Below are 12,787 nucleotides of genomic sequence, written 5' to 3' on the forward strand. Positions count from 1 at the left end.
TCTGCTCTGGGCATGCCTAGAGGTTCTCTAAAGGGGATAGACTTTTCCTTCCCAGAGAACGTGCCCGCTGGACCCTGGGGAACATCTAACCTCTTAAGAAGCCCCTGATATCTGCCCAGGCCTAGTTTCTTGTCCCTCTCCCCCATAAGGGTCCTTCATTCCCTCCTTTTCTTTTTGCAAAGATTTTAATCTTAAAATCTATTGAACCGGCCTGGGGAGAACCTGCCTCACTGGAGGGAGGAAACTCTGTTCTTACTGGACTGGGTTAGGTTCCACGTTAACAATTGCGGAACATGGGGATTGGAAAAACAATGGGGAAAGGCCAGGAACATCATAAATATTAAACAGTTTTTTGAAAGTCTTAGCTTGAGTGGGTTCTGAGTGCGCTGGAGCTTCCATTTGGCTGGTCTATCCAGATCCTCGGGGCCCTGGGGAGGTGGTGCTTGCTTCACGTGTGAGGCGTGGACCCAAGCAGCGATTCCGTCGACCTTGAGAGCGGTGGGAGTTGTCAACAGCACAGTGAAGGGGCCTTTCCACCGGGGCTCTAGAGTCTTAGATTGGTGCCTTCGGACATACACAGCATCAAGGATGTGGAATGGTTGTCATCTTGGGTTGGTAAGCTGCTGCAAGAGGTTTCCAGACCTGGTTCTGGATGATCTGGAGTGCTCTCAACCGGGCCTGTAACTTAGGGGCATCGGCAACGGAGTCACTGGCAAGGTCAAGCAAGCCTGCTACTGGTGGGGGCCCTCCATAAAGGATTTCGTATGGTGTCAGCCCGCAATGAGAGGGCGTGTTTCGGACCCGGAACAACACCATAGGGAGGAGTTGGACCCAGTCTTTATCACCAGTCTCCAACGCTAATTTAGTCAAGGTCTCTTTAATTATTCTGTTCATCCTTTCTACCTGTCCTGAACTTTGGGGTCTATAGGCACAGTGCAATTTCCAATTTATGCCTAATGCTTTGGCCACCAACTGACTTACCTGGGAGACAAACGCTGGGCCATTGTCGGACCCAATTACCTTAGGCAAGCCGAACCGGGGGAAGATCTCCTCTATGATCTTCTTGACGACCACCTGGGCGGTTTCCCGTTTTGTGGGGAATGCCTCAGTCCATCCGGAGAAGGTGTCTACAAAAACTAGAAGATACTTATTCCCATAACTGCCCGGCCTTATCTCAGTGAAATCGACCTCCCAGTTGATTCCTGGTCGGTCTCCTCTTACCCTAGCTCCCTCCGGGAGCTTGAGGTGTCTGGCATTTACCTTGGCACACGGAACACAGGATTCAGTCACCTGCTGGGCTAAAGAGTCAAGTCCGGGGATGTAGTAAGACTGCCTATCTTCCTGTAAGGCTGCTTTTAGCTTTTTGTATCCCAAATGAGTCCATTGATGGAGGCTGGTAATTATTTCTTTAGCCAATTGATGTGGCAAGACTATTTTCTCTCCGAGCCTCCAAACCCTTATTTGTTCATCATACTCTGCACCGAGCCGCTGAATCGTATCTAAGTCTTGGTCCGAATAGAGGAAAGGTGGTTCCCTCGATACTTGGGTGGGCTCAATTGTCTTTAACGGGAGCACCTGTTGGCTCAGGGCTGCCGCCCTAGCGGCCTCGTCTGCCATCCTGTTTCCCCTTGCTACGGAGTCGTCTCCTCGTTGGTGCCCGGGGCAATGAATTGCTGAGGAGAATGCTGAGGAGAGTGGCAGCTCTGCTCAGTTTCAGCGGCAAGGAGGAGGTCGTCCACATATTGCAGGAGGACCAGGTCCGGATGGTTGACTCGGAAGTCGGCCAAATCTAGGTGCAGAGCTTCATCAAACAAGGTAGGCGAGTTTTTAAATCCTTAAGGCAACCTTGTCCAGGTGAGTTGTCCTGAAAACCCGGTCTCTGAGTCTTTCCACTCAAAAGAAAAGATGGATTGGCTCTGAGGGCTCAGTCTTAAACAAAAGAATGCACCTTTTAGATCCAACACAGTGCACCATACGTGGGTCGGAGGCAAGGTACTTAGCAGATTGTAGGGGTTGGGCACCGTGGGATGCATATCCTCCGCTCTCCCGTTAACCTCCCGCAAGTCCTGTACCGGGCGGCAGTCACCCGTACCAGGCCTCTCTACTGGTAGTAGGGGGGGCACTCCAAGGTGAACGACAAGGTTTTAAAATGCCTAGGTGTAACAGTCTCTGGATATGTGGCCGGATACCTTCCTTAGCTTCCTTGCCCATCGGATATTGACGAACTGACACGGGAATGGCCGTGGGCTTCAGATCAAGGGAGGCCGGTTGACGGCCAGCCCTATTCCCGCAGTCTCTGCCCAGGCCTGAGGAAAATCTTGGAGCTTAAAGGCCCTTTTTCTGAAGTCAGTACCGAGTGCTGGGTTCCCGTGTCAATCAGGAAGGTTACCGGTCTGCCCCCCACTTCAAGGGTTATCCTGGGCTCAGGGGGGGGTTCCTGGCCCTGACTCACCTAGTCGTCTTCTTCCAGGGACAGGATTGGAACTGGTCTCCTCTTTGGTCCCTGTGTTTTCTTCGGGCAGTCTTTGACCCAGTGTCCTCTTTCTTTACAATAGGCACATTGATCTCTTTCCACCTGAGGCTTTCGTTTGTCTCCCAAGTCCCTATTCTGTCCTGGTCTACTCCTTTCTGTATCCTGCATTACGGTGGCCAAAATTCTACTAAGCTCTCGATTACGTTTTTTGTCTCTTTTGTCTTCCCTTTCCTCCTGCTCCTTGCGGATCCTTTCCTCCTCCTCCTCTCGGATCTCCCTTTTGTTGTAAATCTTTTCTGCCTCCTTTATTAAATCTTGTATAATACGGTAGGCTTCCATTAATCTTTCTAGGAAGCCTGCCGGCGTTTCCTCAGCCCCCTGCACTACTGCACGTACCTTGGCCAAATTGGTGGGGCGCTTTTCAGCCCCTCTGAGACCCGCAAGGAGAATCTGGTGGTAAAGACAAAGTCGCTCCCTACCAGCAACGGTGGTGTAGTCCCAATCAGGACGGGTTGAGGGAAACGCCTCCTCGATTTCGTTTAGCAGTAGGGTCAGTCGGCCATCTGCTCCAGGGACGTTTTTCCGTGCCTCAAGGTAGACACGCTGCTTTTCCTCAGTAGTGAGGAGGGTCTGCAGGAGCTGCTGACAATCATCCCAGGTGGGCTGATGAGTCAATAAAATTGACTCAATCAGCCCAGTCAGAGCCTGGGGGTCCTGAGAGAAAGAGGGGTTATGGGTTTTCCAATTATAAAGATCGGAAGCAGAAAATGGCCAGTACTGCATCTGGCCAGCCACCGAGCGAAGAGGAAAAGCCTGCGAATTCCAGACGCTTCCCGAGCCCCCTGCCTGCCCCTGACGGAGGCGCAGGCAGCTGGAGGGCGGGGGAGGCGCTGAGACTTCTTCCCCTGCCCTCGTGGAATCAAGGGGTGGTGCAGAAGGTTGCACATCCCGCTCTGGTTATTGTGGAAGTTCCTGCGGGGGAGCAGGCTGGCCGGGAAGATAGGGTGGGGGAGAGTCAAAGCGCAGAAAGTCCTGATCAGCCGGAAGAACCGGTGGCTTGTCAGGTTTTGGATCTCGAATCTCCTTCAGAGGGTATAGGGAGGAGGTTGGCACAACCGGGATAGGAGGAGGGGGTAACGGGGTCCGTATGGGCTCCGTCGGGAAGGAGAAGGGTTCTATCCAGGGAGGAGGATTACGTGAAAGATCCTCCTACGTAGTAATGTAGGGCACCTGATCAGGGTGTCCATTTGATCCTGGCTGAAAGACCCGTGCCTTAATCTGTAAAATAATATCGAGGTTAAAAGTGCCGTTCCTTGGCCAGCCGACCTCGAAGGCCGGCCACTCTGAGGAACAGAATTTTGCCCATTGTTTCCTTTTAACCTCCAATGAGAGGTGGCGCGCGCGTTCTCGAACGTCCTTCCAGTGATCTAGAGTGAGACTTAAAGGGGTGGTTATTTGTTGACCCATGTGTGCAAGGATTTTAGCCCAAACAAAAAGAACAGCCAATGCACAAACATATACAATAAGTAAGACAAACCACATGGCTAAAATAGTTTTGGGAGCGGCTACCTGACCAGCCCTCCCCGGGAAGGAGGGAGACTTGGTCTCCGACCCACCTCCAGACCACCCCGGGTGCGTCTTCCGGGGGAACGGACCGAGGGTTTCCCCTCTCATCCCGGAGCGTCCTCCGGGGCACGGACCAGGGGTTGCTGGGCACGCCTGCCTCCCCCACTGGTCCGGAACGGACCAGGGGTTGCAGGGCACGCCTGCCTCCCCCACTGGTCCCACAGAGTCAGGTCAGATACTGGCCAGTCAGAATACTTCAGTCAGAATCCAGTCAGAATACTCAAGACAAAGAACAACAGACAGAAAACACTTAATTATACCTCCAACTGGTCCTGCAGAGAATGGGTCTGAGGGCGACCTCGAGCCCCACGTTGGGCGCCAAAATGTTGGACCTCTCAGTTGTAGAGATGCCCACTTGCTCGAGAGGATGCCCAAAAATCCAGACTCCAGACCAGTTGATGCAAAAAGCATGAGGTATTTATTGTACGTTTGCGCAAACGGGCCCCCACCTAAGGCGGTGAGGAGCCCTGAGCGGCAGTTTCACACAGGTTATATAGAGGGATAATTAGCATACCGGAGAATGCTGAGGAGAGTGCTGAGGGAACCAGCTGAAGAGAATGCCGAGGAGAGTACTGAGGGAACCAGCTGAAGAGAATGCTGAGGAGAGTACTGAGACTCTTCGAAGGGGGAGTGGCAGCTCTGCTCTGGGCATGCCTAGAGGTTCTCTAAAGGGGATAGACTTTTCCTTCCCAGAGAACGTGCCCGCTGGACCCTGGGGAACATCTAACCTCTTAAGAAGCCCCTGATATCTGCCCAGGCCTAGTTTCTTGTCCCTCTCCCCCATAAGGGTCCTTCACTACAAATTAAGATGATTCAATTTGAGGAAAATGTATAATGCACTACCTAATTAGCTGAACCTAATCAGGTTTACTCGCTTTCAAAAAAAAAATCTGATACAATATTCAGTTCAAATGTAGATATTGAAATGTGGCACCTTGGCAATTCTCTCACTTGCAAATTTCAGTTCTTAAATTCAGTATTACCTAAGGCACAGTCTTGCCATGAGTTGGTTTTACAGATGAATTAATGAACTGTATTTTTCAACATTTCTTTTCAAAGCTCCTTCTGCCTTTCTTTAATGGGCCTCTCCCTCAGGAGCAATTACATTATTTGACAGTAGTCAGGAGATGGAAAAGAACATGCCATTAAATGAAAATTATCATAATGTGCATTGTTCCACTTCATATTTGATTTAAGAAAATTCTAATATGACTTTAAATAACACATTTTCTAAAGTGCCTCTTTGCCTTTAATAGAAATATTTTATACACAAAGAAACATTGACTAAAAAAGGTTATTTGAACACCATGTATTGGGAATTGTCTACATTTGAGATGCCACACAAAGTTGTGTATTTTGAGGTATTGGAAGATTTGGGGTGAGTGAGAGCTATGCCTTTGTTTTGCAAGATAAGATAAAAAGTTGTTTCAGATGCATGCCTATGGTCTAGTCTCTGGTTAATTTTATATATGCACTTTGTAGACTTTACAGACATAATCTTAATAAGATTAAATCTTGATAACATACTAATCTCTTAATCAGTAGATCACCCTGGACCAAAACTTTTTGAATGCACAAAGATCATTCTTCTCTCTATTGTTCATGTTTTTACCTAACAGAGAGATAATAGCCTTCACCTAATTTGTCTTTTTCAGTTTGGTTTGTGTAAAGATGTGCCCATGAACATTCCAGTTACAGATAATTATTATAAGAATACTGCCACAATCCAAAGAATTTTATTATTTTGCTTTAAAAATATATTCTATTATACATTTACAAGGCACAACACTACGAAGTGCTTTCAGATGCTGTTTGTCTTTCCAAATCTCAGTAATGCATACTCAGAAAATTCATATGAATAATGATATGCTGAAATCCTCAGTTCTCTCCTTTACTTTGGCTTTAACTTTATTATAATTGATCTTCAAATGTTATTTTTTTCTGTCTGATAATTTTCAGCTAACCTTCTTTACCCATTAAGTTTTTCTTTCACGAGTTTTGTGCAAAACTACTGTGCATAATCCTAGCTCCATATTCAGTGATTAACTATATGGATTTATTTTTCACTCTTTTTCTAATTCAGTTAGCAGTAATAAATTTAAACTCCATATCTTTCCAGCTAACACATGGTTAGGACTATTGAAAAAATGTCACTTCTTTTAGTTTGCAAAAGTGAATGTCAACTTTAAAAGAATTTCCAACTATTTATTTCATAATAAAGAGTATTATAATTACAGGAGATCTATTGAACCTCAGTATATGCAGCTCCATCTGTAGTCCTGGGAAAGAGTCACTCCACTTATTTGTGTTTTTAGTTCTCCATCAACAAAATAAATTAATTGGATGATCTCAAAGCCCCCTTAGAACTCTAAGGCTTCTAACTTCTTAATACATAACTTTCTCTCAAATATTTCCTGATACCTTGTCAGTTAGAATTACATATCAGAATTTGTCAGACATGTATGATGCCTGTTTGTTATGCAAATTTATCAAAATCATAATTTATTAAAGCATAAATCCTAAATTTATTAATGTAGAAAATACAGCACAAAGCATGTGTTTAGGAAATACTCATATATTTCTCCTTTTCTTTCTCTTTGTTCTGAAATCCCCCAGACTATATTAGTTAAGAGTTCATAATCATGAGGTCTGAAATAATAGTTCACTATTGAATCAAAATATCTGCAATGTTTGTTTATCTTTATATAACCAAATCTTCTCACTGCAGTAGATAAGGACTTATGGAGAAAATTCCACTGCTCTGGGAAAAAGCCCAAATGATTTCAGAATTCAACAATATCCAGTACGGTGCATGCTGTGTGAATGTTGTTTCTGCCTTGCACAAGGTCCACTATGGCCAACGCTTGTTTGGGATGCCTTTGCTGACTCAGTTTGCATGAATAAACCATAAAGAAAGTTTGTTCATTCTATCAGTAATGTCTGTATTCCCAAAAACACGCTATGGTATTTTCAACAAAACTCTGGGAAATAACAAATGATGCATAGTCAATTTAAACACACACACACACACACATAACTCTAAAACTAGAATTAATGCAAAATGGTAGAAATAAGATTGACTCAAATAAAAAGGTTACTTAAGGAAAGACTTCAAAGAGAAGAGTCAAATATCTTCAGGATTGACTTTTACTTGAACCATTTCTTCCCCCTGGGCTGCATAAAAGGTTTGCTACCAGCTTGGTGCTTAATGACCTCGGAGCTGGAAGCACAGCAAGATAGGAACTCGCATGGCTACTGTACCATAACTAAAGAAGACTTTTCTTTCAGAAAGGCAGCCAGCTTATAAAGCATATACCCTTCATATATTTTTAAGTAAAAAAAAACTATTTTGGTATATAACTGTTATGTTCACTTAAGGGTGGGATTAAGACATTCTGTTTTCTAGATTAAAGATTAGCAACACATTTACAAAAAAATATATAGTCTATGTTTGTATTCTAAACTGTTTCTGGGTTTTCAACATTAGCAAAAGAGGCACGATGCTTTTATCTTTACCACATGCAGGTAGTGAAATTGAATTCTTAGTGCCATCAGGAAAAATTTTGCTAAGATTGCCATGTTGACCTTCTATTGAAATAAAAATTTGTGGGGTCATTTAAGAACTCTTACACTTAAAAATGATTCCAAAAAGAGTATTTGTTCAAAAGAGTGAATGGGATTATGGACAAGGAGAAAAATCGAAGATCGCTGCCTTACCAATAGAGGAATTCCAGAGAGATAAAGTGATTTGCTCAAGTAACACAGATATTGCAGACATTTCTCAACTAGAAGTATAAGGTTTAGGTTCTGCAACACTACCTTGCATGGAAAATTGTTGTGATACAAATTGCTGGAGTAAATCAGTCTTCTTTTCTAGAGTTTAATATATCTTCTCTCTACACTTGCCTAAGATTAAACTTCCTTCAACAATTCTCTAACCATTATTATATATTAGATATGCTCAGCTTATGCTATCTCCAGAGTTACCAAAAACTAAGTATTTAGAGATGAGAGAAAATGGTGGCATTGCAAAGAGCTGATGGTAAGGAAGAAAAGCAAAATAAACTCAATTACAGAGTGCAATACCTAACATTGCAATACAACATCTTCTACATACATAACTATATACAATACATAAATCTGAGAATTCTATGTATTAAGTTTGGATGACAAACATTCTGTATTTTGTTCTGTGTAATTCTCCCTCTGTTCACCTCCACCCACTGGATATTGAGGAACAGTCATGCTACTGCTTGTAGCAGTACTACCAATAGCTCACTAATCCTGAGTTCTCATCTTTCTGGGCAGATTGCTAAACCACATTCCAAAGGCTCCTCTGTATGTGTAAGTGGATGGGCTTAACAAATTCTAGCAAATAGAATGGGAATACAAATCATGTGAATTACTTTTAGGTCTTGCCTACAAAAATACTCCCCTTGAAACTTTTTGTGCCTCCCCCTGTTCCTTTTTTGACATCTTGATGAAAATGACTATAATGATCAACAAGATCATGGTAGAACCACAAGCAAAAAGGAGTCTGGCTTTCTGGAACATTCTTGGGTGAGAATTACTTGCATAAAGAACATCTATTATGAATTATAATTTTTGAGCAATTATACTCATAAATTGTGTAATTTATTATTATTGTGCTGGCATTACACTAAATAATGTACTGTTAAACTGGTGAGAATCACATTATTTCTATTTATCTTACTTTACCAGGAAAAGTACAAAAAATAAGATAACTGTGGTCTAAATGTTAATCAAAATCTATATGAACAACAAGAGTTAAATTCAGTAATTCCTTCCTATAACACCTGCTTCCCTGAAATTGCCCTCCTACCCCTCACTCTGTGATTGACAGTCACTCAACATGATGATAGATGGTCTTGAATGGACTGTATTATGCTGTGAAAAATGAACAGCAATGTTCAGAAAAGCCAATTACTAACTCCTACACTTTGTGGTATCATTAGCATTTATTAGATCTTTTCTATATCTGAATCCAAAGGATTTGTTTTTCTGATGTGGAGATTCCAGCCATTGCATCATTAGTAGTCATAGGGCAAAAGGGAGGAATGGCATGTTTTTCAGGAGGGAGACTGTGTAAAGACAGTCTCAGCCTCTTAGGCCATTCACAGTAGGTAGATACGACAATGATATCAGTGCAGACTAGAGCAATACATGTATGACTATCAGTTATCTTTTTCTACTTCTATTCCTCAAGTCTATCTTACGGGACTCTGTACCATCACAGACATTGTGGCACAGCAGGTGCCACCTGCAATACCAGCATCCCTTATCCCAGTGCTGATTCAAGTCGACCCAGTTCCCTGCTAATTGCCTGAGGAAGCAATGGAAGCTGGTCCAAGTACTTGCGTCCATCCCACTCATGTGGGAGACCCAGAGGATGTTCCAGGCTCAAGCTTCTGCCAGGCCATTGGTGCTATTTGGATAGAGAACTAATGGATGGAAAATCTCTCTCTCTCTCTCTCCCTCTCTCTTGTCAGTTTGCCTTTCAAATAAATAAATAAATCCTAAAATTTTTTTTTCACTACCTACCATGATTATATCCAATGAACCTCTAAATTACTTCAACACTATCTGAAGTCTATGCCAAAAATATTTGCATTTTTGGAAAGTCTGAATTGTTTGACATGGATGATTCTTATTAAAATTTTATGCACATGTTTGTATCCTTGAAGAAAATATTCTCAATTGATTTTTCTTTTAGTTTTTATCCTCATCCATTCATGCTCAAAGCTCTTTATTTTAATAGTTTTCATGGGATTTATGAACTAAGAATGTTCATTGACCATTCATTATATGTTTCAGTAATTAGAAATAAAGAGAAAATTTCATCCTAATTGAGAAACACTCAGGACCTACCTAAATGAGGGCAAATAAGAATTTTGGAAAATTGTAGAGATGTAATTAAAAGGACACTCTTTTTAGAAACAATTAAATGCATATTGGACTCTTGATACTTGTTGTGAGGATGAGGTGGTAAATCTATTTGTCAGTGTGAGTACTAATGAAAATAAAACATAGTTAACTGAGTCCCTTTAAAATTCAGATTCTTAGAGTTGTATACAACTTCTGAGTTAACCATCTCTGCAGAATAGTTTACTTGATTCATTAAATTGCAATGTTAACCAATCATGAGAAAAATCCATTTTGAGGCCAGGTTAAGACTGGGAGTGATAAAACTAAAACTGTGACATAGACAATGAGTATTTGTACATTTTTGTTCTACTATGTGAGATCATATCAAAGTATTTTCCTTGAAGCATGGATACAAAACAGGGCAGTGAGATTTGCCCATGAAGAATTTGATGTTATTCAAGAGACATGAGTCTCTATCTTACAGTGATAATGCTGTTATTTAGCAAAGGTGTTCTATAAACAGGACAACCAGAAAAGGAAAGGGACAGAAATGATGAAAATAAAATGGTTCATCTGATTTGGGGACCTTGGAATAGAGGTTGCTGTTAGTTTACAGTTTCAGGATAAGACTTCAGCACATTTCTATGAACTGCCATGGTTCTCATGAACATGCTATGATCAGACATATGCCATCACCTAGCAGCAGAAGCAAAATAAGCTATGAGCATAACCATAGTTACTTCAGTTCTAATGTTCTACAGACTCATGGGAAAATGTTTTCTCCAAGTGAATTGAGAGCATTTCTATGTGAATTGCTGAACATTTCTCCAGGCAATTGGGGAAATATGTGTCTGGGGATAATGTACAGGGACTCCAGCATATCTCCTAAAAGAAGCTAATTTTACTCTTGTGAGATGATATTTGCCATGAGATTGACTGACCAAAATTTTGAAGGTCTGAAGGGATGGTGAACATTCAACAAGCACATACCTCTTCAATTAATGACTCTTGATTAATGAATCTCCTCAGGCATAGGGAACTCAATATTTCTCAAGAGATTCAAGGTGGCATGTACCAATGCCATCTCAGATCACACTGATAGCTCTAAGAGTCAAAGGGATCACACAAACAAGACTAGTGTCTGTGAATACTAACTGATAGAATCAAAAAGGGAGAGAACGATCCAACATAGGAAGCGAGATACACAGCAGACTCATAGAATGGCAAATGTCCTAAACAACACTCTGGCCTCAGAATCACCCCTTAAGGCATTTGGATGTGGCTGAAGAGCCCATGAGAGTATTGTAGGCATGGAAAGCCAAGACAATCTGGAAAAAAAAAAAAAAACTAAATGAAAGATCTCTGCAAGCGAGATCCCAGTGGAAAGAATGGGGCCATCAAAGAAGGAGGTACCTTTCTCTGAAGGGAGGAGAGAACTTCCACTTTGACTATGACCCTGTCTGAATAAGATCGAAGTCGGTGAACCCTAAAGGCTTCCATAGCCTTGGCAACTCATGACTAGAGCCTAGGGAGATTATGACGCCATAAACAAGAGTGTCAAATTGTTAAGTCAGCAACAGGAGTCACTGTGTACTTACATCTCATGTGGGATCTGTCCTTAATGTGCTGTCCAATGTGAAGTAATGCTTTAACTAGTACTGAAACAGTATTTTTACACTTTGTGTTTCTGTGTGGGTGCAAACTGATGAAATCTTTACTAATTATATGCAGAATCAACCTTCTGTATATAAAGATAATTGAAAATGAAAAAAAAACACTTGGTTTTAAATTGGACATTACATAGAAAATTAATCAATTTTTTAAAAAATATCATGTAGGATCTCTGTCCTTAATGTGCTGTACATTGTTATTTAATACTATAACTAGTACTCCAACAGTATTTTTCTCTTTATGTTGCTATGTGAGTGCAAACTGTTGAAATCTTTACTTAATATATACTAAATTGATCTTCTGTATACAAAGAGAATTGAAAATGAATCTTGATGTGAATGGAAGGGGACCGGGAGTGGGAAAGGGGAGGGTTGCAGGTGGGAGGGAAGTCATGGCAGGGGGAAGCCATTGTAATCCATAAGCTGTACTTTGGAAATTTATATTCATTAAATAAAAGTTAAAAAAAAAGAGATTGAAATGTGCCTTGGGACAGCTGGGAAAGTAAGAACATTAATCCTTATAATGTGCTCATGGCTACATCACTGTAGTCTTAGAATATAAACCATCTGCTGTAGTATTTCATACAACATACTCTCTAAACCACCTCAAGAACTTAATTTGTTATGAATTAACAATGATTCTTAAGTAGATTTTCTTGATCTCAAACTTACCTTTTTTTTTATTTTTTAGACAGGCGGAGTGGACAGTGAGAGAGACAGAGAGAAAGGTCTTCCTTTACCGTTGGCTCACCCCCCTAATGGCTGCTGCAGCCAGCACGCTGCGCTGATCTGAAGCCAGGAGCCAGGTGCTTATCCTGGTCTCCCATGCAGGTGCAGGGCCCAAGCACTTGGGCCATCCTCCACTGCACTCCCTTGCTGCAGCAGAGAGCTGGACTGGAAGAGGAGCAACTGGGACAGAATCCGGCGCCCTAACCAGGACTAGAACCCGGGGTGCTGGCGCTGCAGGTGGAGGATTAGCCTAGTGAGCCGCAGCGCCAGCCTAAACTTACCATTTTAAAAATTTAAATATCATTCCCTTTGTAGAGACAAAGATAAAAGTTTTGTCTATTGTAAGTGGCAGGTGATTCCAAAAGCTGGAAATCATCTTACATCATAAAAGTTGCCTTTTAGC

General features: G+C 42.1%; 1 protein-coding gene across 1 annotated transcript; it reads right to left on the reverse strand.

Moving 5' to 3' along the window:
• Positions 1-582: 582 nt before the first annotated feature.
• LOC133775084 (uncharacterized) lies at positions 583-1,973 on the reverse strand. Its single transcript, XM_062213166.1, has 2 exons — positions 1,021-1,973; positions 583-684 (listed from the first exon to the last, which is right to left on the reverse strand). Exons 1-2 carry the CDS (start codon positions 1,615-1,617, stop codon positions 583-585), a joined length of 699 nt encoding a protein of 232 aa, XP_062069150.1. The 5' UTR covers positions 1,618-1,973.
• Positions 1,974-12,787: the final 10,814 nt, after the last annotated feature.

Source organism: Lepus europaeus, chromosome 16 (assembly GCF_033115175.1).
Source record: "Lepus europaeus isolate LE1 chromosome 16, mLepTim1.pri, whole genome shotgun sequence".
Lineage (NCBI taxonomy): Eukaryota > Metazoa > Chordata > Mammalia > Lagomorpha > Leporidae > Lepus > Lepus europaeus.